This window comes from Mesoplodon mirus (genome assembly GCF_964341445.2).
Source record: "Mesoplodon mirus genome assembly, chromosome: 4".
NCBI classification, from domain to species: domain Eukaryota; kingdom Metazoa; phylum Chordata; class Mammalia; order Artiodactyla; family Ziphiidae; genus Mesoplodon; species Mesoplodon mirus.
Genome location: NC_138979.1, coordinates 155,835,097 through 155,852,813, shown reverse-complemented (window position 1 = coordinate 155,852,813; position 17,717 = coordinate 155,835,097). Strand labels below are relative to the sequence as shown.

General features: G+C 41.6%; 1 protein-coding gene across 2 annotated transcripts in view; it reads right to left on the bottom strand.

Moving 5' to 3' along the window:
* Window positions 1-17,717, bottom strand: part of EXD2 (exonuclease 3'-5' domain containing 2) — a 96,831-nt gene that overhangs the window by 29,106 nt on the left and 50,008 nt on the right. For both annotated transcript variants that reach the window (XM_082617465.1, XM_082617464.1), the window contains exon 2: window positions 7,417-7,805. In XM_082617465.1, coding sequence (XP_082473591.1) covers window positions 7,417-7,758 — 342 coding nt within the window. In that variant the 5' untranslated portion in view covers window positions 7,759-7,805. The remainder of the gene's footprint in view (window positions 1-7,416; window positions 7,806-17,717) is intronic.

Genomic DNA, 17,717 nt, shown 5'->3' with positions numbered 1-17,717 from the left:
TCCTCGCCAGTTCAGCAAGGCAGGAAAAGAAGTACAAAGTGTAAGGACTGGAAAAAAATTGTCACTTCACAGATAATATAATAGTTTATATAGAAACCCAAAAGAATCTACAAGTAATTAGAATTAATAAGTGAGTTTAGTAAGTTCCTTAATTTAAGAGAAATACATATAAAGTTACATTTCTATATACCAGAAAAAAACACAACTTTAAAAAAATTTTTATTTATTTATTTTTGGCTGTGTTGGGTCTTCGTTGCTGTGTGTGGGCTTTCCCTAGTTGTGGTGAGTGGGGGCTACTCTTCATTGTGGTTCGCAGACGTCCCATTGTGGTGGCTTCTCTTGTTGCGGGGTACGGGCTCCAGGTGCGCAGCCTTCAGTAGTTGTGGCACACGGGCTTGGTTGCTCCGCGGCATGTGGGATCTTCCCGGACCAGGGCTCAAACCCGTGTCCCCTGCATTGGCAGGCGGATTCTTAACCACTGCACCACCAGGGAAGTCCCACAACATTTTTTAAGATTTCATTTATAACAGAATTTTTTTTAATCACAGAAATCTACAAATATATTATTAAGAGAAGTTAAAGATCTAAATAAATATTCTTAGATTATAAAACTCAGTACTGGAAAGAAGTCAATTCCCCACAAACTGATCTATTGATCCAATGCAATCTTAATCAAAATATCAAGAAATTTTTTTTGGTAGAACCTGAAAAGCTGATTCTAAAATGTATAACGAAATGCAAAGGACCAAGACTATCCAAGACCCTCCGGGAAAAAAACAAGATAGAAAGTCTTGCTGTGGCAGATAGCAAGAGTCATTATAAAGCAACAGTAACTAAGACAGTTTGAGATCACTGGTGGAAGAATAGAAAAATGGACTACTAGAGTATCCAGAAATAGATTTATTCATATAGAGATACGTGTTTTGGGACTTCCCTGGTGGTGCAGTGGTTAAGAATCCACCTGCCAATGCAGGGGACAAGGGTTCTAGCCCTGGTCCGGGAAGATCCCACATGCCGCGGAGCAACTAAGCCCGTGAACCCCAACTACTGAGCCTGCGCTCTAGAGCCCATGAGCCACAACTACTGAGCCCACATGCCACAACTACTGAAGCCTGCGTGCCTAGAGCCCGTGCTCCGCAACAGGAGAAGCCACTGCAACGAGAAGCCTGCGCACCACAATGAAGCAAAGCCCCGGCTCGCTGCAACTAGAGAAAGCCCGCACCCAGCAACAAAAACCCAATGCAGCCAAAAAATAAATAAATAAATAATTTATTTTAAAAAAGAAAATGAAAAAAGAGATACCTGTTTTATAGTAAAGTGGCGTTGCACAGCAGTGAGATTTATCTTTTCAATCAGTGGTGCTAGGACAATTGGATATCCATAAGAAGAAAAAATGAAACTCAACCCTACCTCACATCATACACACACACACACACAAAAATCAATTCCAGGGCCTCCCTGGTGGCGCAGTGGTTGAGAGTCCGCCTGCCGATGCAGGGGATACGGGTTCGTGCCCCGGTCTGGGAGGATCCCATATGCCGCGGAGCGGCTGGGCCCGTGAGCCATGGCCGCTGGGCCTGCGCGTCCGGAGCCTGTGCTCCGCAGCGGGAGAGGCCACAACAGTGAGAGGCCCGCATACCGCAAAAAAAAAAAAAAATCAATTCCAGATAGATTATAAATCTAAATATGCAATGTTAAAACCACAAAACTCCGGCTTCCCTAGTGGCGCAGTGGTTAAGATTCCACCTGCCAATGCAGGGGACACAGGTTCGAGCCCTGGTCCGGGAAGATCCCACATGCCATGGAGCAACTAAGCCCGTGCGCCACAACTACGGAAGCCTGCACACCTAGAGCCCGTGCTCCGCAACAAGAGAAGCCACCGCAGTGAGAAGCCCACACACCATAACGAAGAGTAGCCCCCGCTCACTGCAACTAGAGAAAGCCTATGCACAGCAACAAAGACCCAACGCAGCCAAAAATAAATTAAAAAAAAAAAAGACTGGTAAGAATCTGAAAAAGAATTTATTGATGTCTCTCTGTAAGTGAATCAAGTGGATGTATAGCAGCAAGAAACACAGCATTGAAAATCAGCTATACACCATTATAAAAATAAATTCAAAAAAAAAAAAGACAGTGAGAGAGAGAGAGAAATTCTTACAGAATTCGTTCAGGGTCTGTGGTGCAACCTGGACAGACCACATCTAGACCCACAGCTGGATGGGACCTAAGGCTGGACACTCGTGGGGCTGAGAGGCTTGGTGAGGATGGGCCAGCAAATGCAGCCCCTTTAGAGTAATACTGCCTGGTCCCCATTCCATGGGTCCCAAACCTCCAGGTGCTGGGGACCCTTCCTACAGCTAAAACATGCATGGGACACCCAGAGGATGGTACACCAGCTGATTGGGAAGAGTTTGGAAAAGGCACCTCATCTCCTCATCTCCTGGTGGTCGGGTTCCCCCCTCCAGCCTCTTTCCTAACAATCTCCCCTCTTGGGCAAGTCAGCACTTTCAACATCCTGTTTCACACAGTTTGGAATTTGTCCAGAGGATGAAGTGGAAGGGGGGGGAACCAATGAGAGACAAGCCCTAGTTGTTTGGACAGGCACATGCCACTCTAATTTCCAATCGGGAAGAGGAACTGACCAAAGGCTCAGCCTGCCCCCGGAACCAGAATAGGGCTTGAAGCAATCCTGCTGTTTTGTGGCCAGTTCCCAAAACAACAAGTTGAAAAATGGAGCTCAGGGGCACTGCAATTCAGAAAACTGCAGGGTTGTAAATGATACCTATTGTCGAAAAATGTCTTGAGGTAAGTCATCGAAAAGGACTTGTAAGCAAGGAAGAATTGCAGGAAAGGGATTTCAAGAGGTATTGGACCTGCCATTAAAGCACCTGAAAAGCGGCTGAACTTCGCCAATGATGCAGTTGGCCAAAAAGGGCATATGCGTTTTTCCTGATATTCAGGAAAAAAGCATACGCCCTTTTTGGCCAACCAAACAAGTGGACAATGCAAATCAACACTACAAAGAGGTATCACTTCGCATCAGTCAGAAGGGCCATCCTCACAAAGTGTAAAAACCAGAAATGCAGGACAGCGCCCACTCTGGAGGAGTGTATTGTGTTTAATAAAAAATCTAAAAAACAGAGCTACAGAGCATACGGCACTTCCACTCATGGGCGTATATCTTGGGAAAACCAAAAATCGACAGGACACAGGCATCCCAACGTTTAGTGCTGCTCTGTTTACAAGAGCCTTGACTTGGATACAATCTCAATGTCCTTGTAAGGAAAAAATGGATAACGAAGATGTGGTACTTATGTACTATGGAATATTACTCAGCCATGAAATCAATGAAATAAGGCCAGTTGCAGCAACTTGGGTGGACTCAGGTATGATCATTCTAAGTGACATAAGTCAGACAGAAAAAGAGACTTATCATAAGTTATCACTTATAGGTAGAATCTAAAAATGGCTACACGTGAACTAAATTACAAAACAGAAACAGAGTCACACATTTAGGGTTTCCCTGTTGGTGCAGTGGTTAAGAATCCACCAGGGGGGCTTCCCTGATGGAGCAGTGGTTGAGAGTCCGCCTGCTGATGCAGGGGACATGAGTTCATGTCCTGGTCCGGGAAGATCCCACATGCCGCGGAGAGGCTGGGCCTGTGAGCCATGGCCGCCGAGCCTGCACATCCGGAGCCTGTGCTCTGCAACGGGAGAGGCCACAACAGTGAGAGGCCCGCGTACCGCTAAAAAAAAAAAAAAAAAAAAGAATCCGCCAGCCAATGCAGGGGACATGGGTTCGAGCCCTGGTCCGGGAAGATCCCACATGCCACAGAGCAACTAAGCCTGTGCGCCACAAATACTGAGCCTGTGCTCTAGAGCTCGCGGGCCACAACTACTGAGCCCGCGTGCCACAGCTACTGAAGCCTGCATGCCTAGAGCCCCTGCTCTGCAACAAGAGAAGCCACTGCAAGCCCGCACACTGCAACAAAGAGTAGCCCCCACTTGCCACAATTAGAGAAAACCTGCATGCAGTAACGAAGACCAAACGCAGGCAAAAATAAATAAATAAAATAAGCAAATTTATATATTAAAAAAAAACCCCAAAAACTCAAAGAAAATAACATAGGAGAGTATATTCATGACTAGGGATAAGGTAAGATTTGTTACACAGCACTATATAGATCTTCTGCTCATCAAGCTTTAACAATAAAAGAATGTAAAGGCAATCCACAGAATGGGGGAAGACATTTACTGTACATTTAACTCACAAAGCGTTCATAACCAAAATATATAAAGAACTATAAATCAGTAAGAAAAAGACAACTCAATAGAAAAAGAGGCAAGAGACATGAACAAGTACTCCATAAAAGAAGATATCAAAATGATCAATAAAATATAGAAAGATGCTCAATCTCAGTACCGGTCAGGGACATGCAAATTAAAACCACAATGAAATATTACTACACACCCATTAGGATGGCTAAAATTTTAAAATCTGACAGTACCAAATGTGGACAAGGACATAAGACAAAGCGAATTTTCATACAGTCTTGGTGAGAGATTAAACTAGTAGAACCACTTCTGAAAACAGCTAGAAACAATGGGTACACTCATTACTACTGATGAGGGTAAACTAGTTAAAACAACCTTGGAAAACAATTTGGCATTATGTATAAAAGTTAAAGATATATATACAAACTCTATGACTCATAGATACATATGCCCAATAATAATAAGTGCATTTGTTCACTGCAGCATTCTTTGTACGAGCCCCAAACTGTAAACCACCCAAAAGTCCATCAGTATTAGAATCGATGAATAAATCATGATATATTTACACAATGGACATATGGCAATGAATCACAGTCACACACAACGTGGGTAAATCTCACCAACGTAATGTTGAACAAAAGAAGCCAGACACAAAATACACACTTGATAGTTTCATTTACATTAAATTTAAAAAGCAGACAAAACTCAATTATCGTGCCTAGGCATGCATGTTTAAGTAGTAAAAGTATAAAGAAAAACACAAAAGTAAATACAATAAAATCAGGATAATATAATAGTAACCCTTGGTGGGAGGACGGTGATTCCTAGGGGAGCTTGTGATCTTCAAAGAGAATTTAAAAATTGATATATGATACCAATCCTTACATCCAGGATATCTCTCTGAATCCCAAACAGGAAATACAGAAAGATAAGAACACTAGTCTCATGACAGCAAATCTTCAGAACCAGCAACTCAAAAAGATCTTAAAAGGAGCTACCAAAAATTAGATTACCTATAAAGAACCAACGTTTACACTCACAGTTATTTTCAACGGCAACAATGGAAGCCAGAAGAAAGTGGAACGCAATCTTGAAAATGATAAGTTGCTAAACTAGAATTTCATATCCAGTGAAAATATCTTCAAAGATCAAAAGCAAAATAAAGACACTTTCAAAACAATAATAATTAAGTTTACTATCAATGACCCCTCAAGAAATGAACTTCTAAAGGACAACCGTAAAGAGAATGATGCCAGAAAGTTCTGAGATATAAGGAAGGATGAGCAAAGAAATAGGTAAACACTTTGGTAAACTGAAACAAATACTGACTGTGTAAAACAAGAACAAAAACAATAACTAAGAAAATACTTACACAAAAGTGAGTGAAAGAGAAAACAAATCAGAAATGGAAGAATGAAAAGAAGGAGGATGGATGGAAGTTCTTCTGTGGCAGCAATCAGAGAAATGCAATCACACCTGAAGGGAATGTGGCATCAGAAGAAGTTCAATACATTCCAAAGCCATAAGGAACTGGGTTTTGGATTATTTGCCACTTTAACTTACTCTGCTACAGTGATTAAACATATTATTACGAAATCGATTGCATTACTATTCACTTCAGACTACCCTGTTGTTGCTGCAGTTATACTTCACTTGGTAGGATAATCAAGGTGTTTGGCAAATGTGAATTTTCCTAATCTACTAAAGCTCACTGTTTACTAATGTTTTCTTCTATGGTTTTTGGTGTAAATATGTCTAAAATGATATAGAAATATGTTTATTTCTAAAATGATATAATTCTTATACACAATAAACAAAAGGTGCCCAATCCTTTCCTGATGGCCCAAAGTCATTGGTATAAACTACCTACTGCTATTGCTGATATAAAGAAATACCCTCGAGAACTCCCTGGAGGTCCAGTGGCTAAGACTCCACACTTTCAAGCAGAGGGCACAGGTTCAATCCCTGGTCAGAGAACTAAGATTCTGCAAGCCGTGCAGCGCACGGCCAAAAAAGAAAAAAAAGAAATACCCTCAGTAGCTCCATAAGGCCTTATGTGACTACTAAACTTTTCCCACACTGTCAGGTGTTCTCTTCTTGGTCATCACTGTATTGGCATCTTTAGTTCCTCCTACCAACCTATGATCTGATTTTGTGGCAGCAATTCTGCTTAGGGCCTCTTTCGATTACATTTCCTGGCTCTTGACTGTATTCCAGATACCCAGAAGACATAGATCACAGAATTTTGGCAAGGTATTATGCTGAATTAATAAGAGATGATAACTGTGACTTATTTATATTTTATAGTATCTTCTGTTGCAAGGAGATTAAAGTTCACTCTGTGAATCAGAATGACAGAAGAGTAGGTGTACCATATTATCCTCATCACAACTATGTAGCAACTCCCCCAAAGTAATAGCTATTAGAAAAATTAACCATGGTTAAGGAAGATCAGCTCAAATGCTGGTTACTAGTTTCATAGCCTTGGGCAAGTAACTAAACCATTTAACACTTCCTATCTGTAAAGAAATAATAACAGTATCTTCCTACAAAGGATTATTGTCAAAATTAAATGAGATAATGAAAAAAAAAACCAACATAATACCTGGCTTAGAGTAAATAGTGTCTAGCATTTAAACTATTATCTTTTTAAATCCCAATTTGTGTAATAAACACATATTTAACTAGACCTCCTTAACTATCTTCTCCATGGCATCCTATGAAAATACTATTAAAAACATTAACAGTAGCTAATGTATAATGAGCAATTACTTTCTGTTAAAACTGTGCTGAAGTCTATATAGGGATTATCTATTTGAATCCTTTAAAAAGCCCTGGGCGGTAGATACCATTACACCCCCGCCACAGATAAGTACACTGAGGCTCAAAGAGGTTAAGTACTTGTTCAAGTTCACAGAATAAGTGGTGAAAATGGACTCATGTAGCTCAGACTCCAGAATCCATGATTATAAGCACTCCCCTATCCTGAGAACAGAAGCCGCTTCTCCTTCTGCTAAAATCTATTTACAAATAAGTTGAGAACAAGCTAATTCTCCTTTAATCTTATCCTCTATTTGACTATTCAAGGTCCCTAGCTGGAAAAGCAGAAAAGATACGTTTCGTTTTTGCTTTTTAACTTACCCACTCACAGTCGATTCCAAGCACTGGAAAATCTTCTAACTCACTCCTAAGCAAGGGCTCAATTTGATCCCACTCCGCCTGCTGAGACACAGTCGCCACCTTTGCTCCAAGGATCCTCTCTTCCCATGAGGCTCTGGGGGCACTGGAGTGCTGCTGCTGGTCCTCTGCTGGAGCAGGCCACTCTCTCCTGCCTGGCACTTTCGGCTGCTGATGTGACACCTGCTGCTGGGTCACACGACTTGCTTTACTCCTCCGGCGCTGGATGCCTTTCCACAGGACAAACCCCCCGACAGCCATACCAAGAAGGGTGGTCACTGTCAAAGCCACTAAGTGTTTAGACATCTTCAACTTTTCTGTTGCTTAGGAAAGCATATCACTAATCCCACAATCTGCAAAACAAATGGCAACAATATATTCACATACAGAATTTAAAGCTCCACGGACACAAGTCCCCCACCACCACCCCACAAAAATTGTTGCGTTCACAATCCACGTACTCACAAACTAAAAAAATTGCTACAAATTTCCACATGAAACAGTGATATTTTAAAATATTTTCCCCCTTTTGTATGTCCTGTACTCCACCTCTATTTCCATCCAAGAAAAACCTCCTGCCCTCTACCAGTTGCCCAGGACTCTCTTAATCCTATAAAATCACATCAATCAAAACAGAATAAACTAGACTCTTACTTCCACTTGCTGATTTATTGTGAGTAAATTTTAGTTAATGGATCTTCCTCAGGGTGTTTGTGTTTGAACCGTCAATCTCTAAGAGTTGAATGGAAACGTGTGCTTTGCAATTTTAAAAAACTCTAGGGCTTCCCTGGTGGTGCAGTGATTAAGAGTCTGCCTGCCAGTACAGGGACATGGGTTCGAGCCCTGGTCCAGGAAGATCCCACATGCCGCGGAGCAACTGGGCCCGTGTGCCACAACTACTGAGCCTGCACTCTAGAGCCCGCGCACCACAACTACTGAGCCCACGTGCCACAACTACCGAGCCTGTGAACCTAGAGCCCGTGCTCCACAAGAGAAGCCACCACAGTGAGAAGCCTTCACACCGCAACGAAGAGTAGCCCCTGCTCGCCACAACTAGAGAAAGCCCGTGCGCAGCAACGAAGACCCAACACAGCCAAAAATAAATAAATAAAAATTTTAAAAAATCTAATCATCAGCAAGTGGTAGGGGGACTTTTACTTTTCTAGGAGGCGTGGCTGGTGAGGGATGGAGCAAACAGGCTTGAGTACACATGGATTTTCCGTTGCTCCAGAGGTCTCAGTAGTTCTCTGTGGAAACACACTCAGTTATTGAGGGTAAGCTAGGACAGTACAAAAGGGAAGACAGGACTAGAAAAGAAAAAGAAAAAAACAGAACTTAGAGAGCCAGGATGTTCAGGAGGAGGATGCAAATTGAAATGTCCACAGGGTCCAAACAGGATAACACAAATAAGTGAAGCAAGCCAAGTGCAAGAGAAAACTGACACAGACATCCTATTAAATATGTAGGAACTGTTTTCCTTTCTATCACAAAATAGCCTCTTTTCCATATTTTGTACGTGAAATAAAACTCATATTTTATGGCAAGACAAGAAAAATTTAAACAAAAATTTTTTTTCTATCCTTTAGTCTCCTCTCTCCTCCCACTGTGCACTGTGTATCTACATTATGCATTAACCTAACCTTCCCCACTGACAGAAATACCTGCTCAACCACAAAGAGTAATATTCTAGCATCAATAAGACAACTCCTTAAAGATGCCATTCCTTCTTGATCTCATAAGGGGTCACATGGCACTTAGATCTGGATTATGTAAACTGCCAATAATACAGCATTTGATGTACAGCCTCTGTCTCAAAAAACTTATATAACTGCGCCTTGACTTCTAAGGGGTGGAACAGGTCTCAGAGCTTTCTGAGATGCTCTTCCTGGGTTATAATCCTCAAATTTGGCTCAAATAAAATCTTCCATTTCTTTCTTAGACCAACGGATTAATTTTTTCATCAGTGCTTACAATGTGGTTTTTCTCCATCTATCTCTTGTTTTCCTATTTTCGACAGAAAAATAGGCATATACAACTCTTTCTGTACGATGTTAAAAAACAACAGTAAATGTGTAACAATAAATGGTAAGTGGCCTTTGGCCTCAATAATGCAGAGAAAATATGGGAGAGCAACCATTCAGCACAAGCTGTTGATCCTGTTTGTGAAGAAGGCCCAGTGTGGTCAGATTATCCTGATTATCCTGATTACTCAAGAAAAGTTAGATATCTGAATTTTATGTGAAATATCACCATTTTTAAGTGTTAGCAACAAATTTAGAGTTTTTGAAACATTGTGCCAGCCAAATAAAAACATTTTGGGCTCTGGGTTACCCATCTGTAGGCTCTGACCTAAAATCTATACTGCCCAAAGACACAGTGACCTATTAGACCCTGCCTACACTTCGCTATGGCTGAGGGTTTCCCATTCAATGGGAATTCCATTTTTTTTTGGATATGCTGTGGGGCATGTGGGATCTTAGTTCCCTGACCAGGGATTGAAGCCGGGTCACAGTGGTGAAAGCCCGGGATCCTAACCACTAGACTACCAGGGAATTCCCAATGTGTACTACTTTTATCAATTTTTAAAAGCGTCAACAACAAATTTTTAAAGATAATTTAATATTTACAACAACCCCGGGCTATAATTATGCCTACAGAGACATTCAGCAATGGAGAGGAAAAATGGAATCACAACAATTATTACAGTACTAATGAAAACAATAAAATGGCTATGTTGTTTTTAAAATATTTACTTTTTTGCAGAAACTATGCTTAAGTATTCATATGTACTTTCTCCAGCACTTTTATTGAAGAGGAAACTGAGACTTAATGAGATTAAAGAACTTGCATAGAGAGATTTCTAGTTAAAATACTCTGAGAAGACATAAAAACCCTTCCCTTTCTAACTCTAAACAATACAAATGTTGGAGAAAACATTAAAAAGATAATAAGGGGCTTGTCTGGTGGCACAGTGGTTAAGACTCCATGCTCCCAATGCAGGGGGCCCAGGCTCGATCCCTGGTCAGGGAACTAGATTCCACCTGCTTGCTGCAACTGAGTTCACATGCCACAACTAAGGAGCCGGCAGGCTGCAAGTAAGGAGCCTGCCTGCCACAACTAAAGAGCCCACAGGACACAACTAAGACCAAACACAACTAAATAAATAAATAAATAAACAAATATTTTTTAAAAAGAAATTAAAGTTTAATACACAGTTAAACTTAAAAAGAAGAAAGGGAAATCATCAAGTGTCAGAAATGGAAGAAGGGAACCCACAGCGGGTAGGAGATAAAGCTGGGCAGAGACCAGAACTCATACCAGCCCCAGTGCTGGAGAATATCACCAGCCCAGGGACAGAAGTCTAGGCCACAGGCCCAGGGCACAGTGGAGATGCAGGAGAGTGTTGCCTTGTCCGTGAACAAGAACCTGTAAGTGTTCACCTACTATGGCCCAGGCAAGACACCTGCCCGAGGCTGAGAATATGAGCACAGTCCCTTGAAGATCGGCCAAAGTGGTGAAGTAGAAAGACCCTGAGCTCACTTCCTCTCACAAGCACACCAAAACCACAACTATCTGCAGAACAACCATCTATGAAAAAGACCAAAACCTCCCAGAAAAGATCGTCTACAACTAAAGACACAAAGAAGGAACCACAAGATGAGTAGGAGGGGACATGATATAATCAAGTCCCATACTCCCAGGTGGGCAACACACAAACTGGAGAATAATTATAGTGCAGACGTGGGAATTCCCTGGTGGTCCAGTGGTTAGGACTTCGTGCTTTCACTGCTAAGGGTGTGGGTTCAATTCCTGGTCACAGAACTAAGATTCTACAAGCCACGTGGTCAAAAAAAAAAAAAAGTTATAGTGCAGAAGTTCTCCCACAGAAATGAGAGTTCTGAGCCCCACGTTAGGCTCCCCAGCCTAGGGGTTCTGCACCAGGAAGACTAGGCCCCAGATCATTTGGCTTTGAAGGCCAGCCAGGCTTAATTTCAGGAAGGACTGTGGGAAATACAACTTCATTCTTAAAGGGCACACACAAGCTCTTACATGCACCGGGACTCAGGGCAAAAGCAGTAACTTGATAGGAGTCTGAGTCAAACTTACCTGCTAGCCTTGGAGAGGTGGGGAGCCGGCTGCAGCTGACAACAGCTACATTTGGCAGCTCGGTCACATTTGGAAGCCAGTGCTGGTGGGCGTGGTCTTGGGCTCCTCCTTCTAGCCATTAGAGCCAAGACCTAGCCCCATCCAATAGTCTGTAGGCACCAGTGCTGGGATGCTGCAGGCCAAACAACTAACTGAGTGGGGACACAGCCCCACCCATAAGCAGACAGGCTTCCTAAAGTCCTCCTGAGCCCACAGCCTCCTCTAGACACTCCTCCAGACAGGGCCTTGCCCACCAGAGGGCCAAAACCCAGCTCCACCCACCAGTGGGCAGACATTGGCCCTGCCCTCCAGGAAGCCTGCACTAGCCTCTAGACCAGCCTCAGCCACCAGGGGACAGACACCAGACACAAGAAAACCACAATCCCACAGCCTGTGGACCTAGCCTGCCCACAGCAGGCTAGACCCTACCCTGGGACCAGCTGGGCCCTGGCCCTGTGCGCTAGCAGGCCAACGCAAGCTTCGGGACACCTCAGACCCCATACCAACTGTGTCAGGAATCGCCACCTCTCCCCCAACCAATGATCTAAAACAAGCTCTGGGATCCCTGGACCCTGCAGCCAGACTCCAGGAACTGGCTCTGCCTGCCAGTAGTCCAACAGTAACCTCAGGGCCTGGCTTCACTCACCAGTGGGCAGGCAACAGCCCCAAAGTCCTCTGGACCCTGACTCTACCCACCAGTGGAGCCAGCACTAGCCCCAGGACTCCCTAGGGTTCTGAAGCCAGTCACCTTGTTACCAGGCCCTCTTAACAGCACCCAGCAGCATCCATACAAGGCAGGACCTGGCAACCAACCAGACTGGGGACCAACCAGGCTTACCAGACCACCCACACAGTCAGCCCATCACAACAGAAGGACCCACCCAGCCCTCTTAAGGGGAACCCCTAGAGCATATAGCTTGGGTGATGAGACAGGAGCGCACTGCTGGGACACATAGGACATCTCCTACAGAAGGACACTTCTTCAAGGTCAAGAAATGTAACTAATCTACCACATACATAAAAATACAAATAGCAACTTAGACAAAATGAGGCAGCAGAGGAACATGTTCCAGATGAAGGAGCAAGACAAACCCCAGAAGAAGAACTAAGTGAAGATAAGCTATCTACCAGAGAAAGAGTTCAGAGTAACGATTGCAAAGATGATCAAAGAACTCAGGAGGAAAATGGATGCACAAAGTGAGAAGTTAGAAGTTTTTAACCGAGAATTAGAAATTATAAAGAACAACCAAACAGAGATGAAGAATACAACGACTGAAATGAAAAATACACTAGAAGGAATAAAGAGTAGGCTAAATGATACAAAGGAATGGATCAGTGACCTGGAGGACAAAGTAGTGGAAATCACTGCCACTGAACAGAAAAAAAAAGACTGAAAAGAAATGAGAACTGTTTAAGAGACTTCTGGGATAACATCGAGCCCACTAATATTCACATTATAGGGATCCCAGAAGAATAACAGAAAGAGAAAGAGCCTGAGAAAATATTTGAAGACATAATAGCTGAAAACTTTCCTAACCTGGGAAAGGAAACAGACATATAAGTCCAGGAAGCACAGAGTTCCATACAGGATTAACCCAAAGAGGAACACACCAAGACACACTGTAATCAAAATGACAAAAACTAAAGATAGAGAATATTAAAAGGAGCAAGGGAAAAGCAACAAATAATATACAAGGCTATCAGCTTATTTTCTGCAGAAACTCTGCAGGCCAGAAGGGAGCGGCACTAATCCCACTCATGAGGGCTCCACCCTCATGATCTAATCACTTCTCAAAGCCTCCCCCAATTGGGGTTAATTTTCAACATATGAATTTTGAGGGGACACAAAACATTCAGCCTATAGCACTCTTAAATATGAAAAGACATCCAAGAATCACCAGTTATTGCAGGCGTGTCTCCAACATCATTAATTAGCATTTTCTAAGGAACATGTATAGAATTCTGAACCCAGGGCTTCCCTGGTGGCGCAGTGGTTGAGAGTCCACCTGCCGATGCAGTGGACACGGGTTCGGGCCCCGGTCCGGGAAGATCCCACATGCCGTGGAGCGGCTGGGCCCGTGAGCCATGGCTGCTGAGCCTGCACGTCCAGAGCCTGTGCGCCACAACGGGAGAGGCCACAACAGTGACAGACCCGTGTACCGCCAAAAAAAAAAAAAAAAAAAAAGAATTCTGCACCCAGCATTTTGAGAGTATACATTCTTTAAAAACATACAGAGAAATAGATGGAACATGCCTCAACATAACAAAGGCCATAAATGACAAACCTACAGCTAACATCATACTCAATGGTGGAGGCTGAAAACATTTCCTCTAAGACCAGGAACAAGACAAGGACGCCCATTCTCACCACTTTTATTCAACATAGTTTTGGAAGTCCTAGCCACAGCAATCAGAGAAGAAAAAAAAATAAAAGGAATCCAGATTGGAAAGGAAGAAGAAAACAGTCACTGTTTGCAGATGACATGATAATATCCTAAAGATGCCACCAGAAAACTACTAGAACCCATCAATGAACTGGGTAAAGTTGCAGGATACAAAATTAATATAAAGAAAACTGATGCATTTCTATACAATGACAACAAACTATCAGAAAGAGAAATTAAGGAAATAATCCCATTTACCATCACATCAAAAAGAATAAATTCCCTAGGAATAAACCTACCTAAGGAGGTAAAAGACTTGTACTTGGAAAACTATAAGATGCTGATGAAAGAAACTGAAGATGATACAAACATATGGAAAGATACATAGTGTTCTTGGATTGGAAGAATTAATGTGAAAATGACCTTACTACCCAAGGCAATCTACAGATTGAATGCAATCCCTACCAAAATACCAATGGTATTTCTTCACAGATTTAGAACAAAAAATTTTACAATTTGTAAACACAAAAGATCCTGACTAGCCAAAGCAATCTTGAGAAAGAAAAATGGAGCTGGAGGAATCAGGCTCCCTAACTTCAGGCTATACTACAAAGCTAGAGTAATCAAAACAGTATGGTACTGGCACAAAAAACAGAAATATAAATCTATGGAACAGGAAAGAAAGTCCAGAGATAAACCCATGCACCTCTGATTACATAATCTATGACAAAGGAGGCAAGAATATACAATGGAGAAAAGACAGCCTCTTCAATAGGTGGTGCTAAGAAAACTGGACAGCTACATGTAAAAGAATGAAATTAGAACACTCTCTAATATCACATACAAAAATAAACTCAAAATGGATTAAAGACCTAAATGTAAGACTAGATACTATAAAACTCCTGGAAGAAAACAAAAGCAGAACACTCTTTGACATAAAGTGCAATATTTTTTTGGATCCATCTCCTAAAGCAAATAAAAGAAGAAATAAACTAATAGGATTTAGTTAAATGTAAAAGCTTTTGCACAGAAAAAAAAAGAAAACATTATTGTTTAAAAATATATTTTTTAAAATTTTTTTAAAAAAGAAAAAAAAGGGACTTCCCTGTTGGTGCAGTGGTTAAGAATCTGCCTGCCAATGCAGGGGACATGGGTTCGGTCCGGGAAGATCCCACATGCTGCAGAGCAACTAAGCCCGTGCGCCACAACTACTGAGCCCTCACGCCACAACTACTGAAGCCCAGGTGCCCTAGAGCCCACGTGCCACAACTACTGAAGCCCGCGTGCTCTAGGTCCTGTGTGCCGCAACTACTGAGCCCGTGTGCTGCAATTACTGAACCCTGCGCACATAGAGCCCATGCCCCTCAACAAGAGAAGCCACTGCAATGATAAGCCTGTGCACCACAACAAAGAGTAGCCCCCTCTCGCCGCAACTAGAGAAAGCTTGTGCACAGCAACAAAGATCCAACACAGCCAAAAACAAAAAGCTTTTGCACAGCAAAGGAAACCACTGACAAAATGAAAAGACAATCTATTGAATGGGAGAAAATATTTGCAAATGATATGACCAATAAGGGATTAATATCCAATATATATAAACAGCTCATACAACTCAACATCAAAAAACAAAACAAAACAAACAACCCAATTAAAAAGTGGGCAGAAGAACTGAATAGCCATTTTTCCAAAGAGGAGATGCAGATGGCCAGCAGGCACGTGAAAGATGCTCAACATCGTTAATCATCAGGGAAGTGCCAATCAAAACCACATTCTCACACCTGTCAGAATGACTATCATCAAAAAAACCCACAAACAACAAATGTTGGCAAGGATGCGGAGAAAAGGGAACCCTTGTACACTGTTGGTGGGAAGGTAAATTGGTGCAGCCACTGTGGAAAACATTATGGAGGTTTCTCAAAAAACTGAAAATAGAACTACCATATGACCCAGCAATTCCACTCCTTGGTATATACCCCCCAAAAACAAAAACACTAATTTGAAAAGATACATGCACCCCAATGTTCACTGCAGCACTATTTACAATAGCCAAGACATGGAAGCAACCTAAATGTCCATCAACAGATGAATGGATAAAGAAGATGTGGTACATATACACAATGGAGTATTACTTAGCCATAAAAAAGAATGAAATAATGCCATTTGCAGCAACATGGATGGACCTAGAGATTCATACTAAGTGAAGTAAGTCAGACAAAGACAAATATCATATGATATCCCCTAAATGTGATATCTAAAAAAAATGACACAAATGAACTTATTTACAAAACAAAAACAGACCCACAGACATAGAAAACAAACTTATGATTACCAAAGGGGAAGCGGGGGAGGGATAAAATAGGAGTTTGGGATTAACATATACACATTACTATATATAAAATAGATAACCAACAAGGACCTACTGTATAGCCCAGTACTCAAAATATACACAATATTTTGTAATAACCTATAAGGGAAAAGAATCTGAAAAAGGATGTATATATTTGAATCACTTTGCTGTACCCCTGAAACTAACACAACATTGTAAATCAACTATACTTCAATAATTTTCTTAAAAAGAAGATACAGTATATACAAAGGAATACTACTCAGCCATAAAAAAAGAATGAAAATTTACCATTGCAGCAACATGGATGAACTTAGACAGCATTACACAAAGTGAAATAAGTCAGACAGAGAAAGACAAATACTGTATAATATCACCAACATGTGGAATCTAAAAAATACAACAAACTAGTGAATATAACAGAAAGAAGCAGACTCACAGAGAACAAACTAGTGGTTACCAGTGGGGAGAGGGAAGGGGGAGGGGCAATATAGGGGTAGGAGGAAAAAAGGGGGTTATTTTGGGATTATATGAAATCATGTGTGTGAAACTTTTGAAAACTGTAAAGTATTATAGAATATAAAGAATCTTTCATTCAATTAAAAAAAAAGAATACAAACAGAGTCCCTCATGAAAGGACAGCCCCTCAAACCTGCACTCTGGACAGATAAAGGACCCAAGTTCACATTATCCTTGAAAAAGGAAACCCTCAGCCAAGAAACTAAAACTAAAATGCTTAGAATTGGTCAGTTCTGTTGGAACCAGGCAGAGCTGATCATAGGACTGTTTTACCATGCAATAGTAAAACTGTTTTATCATGCAGGAAACATGCAGGACTCCCACAGACGATCACTCCCTAGAAGAGTGCTCACAAACGAATGAAAACAAAACAAAACCCAAAACCCTAAAATCAATAGTAATAGCTCACAGAGCCAGCCAAAAAATATCTATAACTGAGATCTGAAAGAGACTTCAAAGTAACCACCAGGGAAATTCAGGAAAATAAAATCCCAAACATGAACAGGAGGCAACAAAAAGTAGAATTTCTAGATATGAAAAATATCTGTTAAAAATTTTTAAAAACTCAATAGACAGGTTAAACAGCGGATCAGACATACAGAGAGAGAGAAAAAGTTACTGAATTGAGGATAAATCTGAGGAAGTCACCCAGAACGCATCACAGAGATAAAGAGGTAGAAAATATAAGAACAGAGACACAGAGGATGGATTGAGAAACTCAATATCCACATAATGAAGATTTGGAAGATGAAGGAGGTCAGATTTGGTACAGTTCTCTGAGTCCCAAGTTGGAGAAATTAAATATATCCATAAAAAGACTTGTACAAGAATATTCATTACAGCTGTATTCATAACAGCCCCAAACTGGAAAC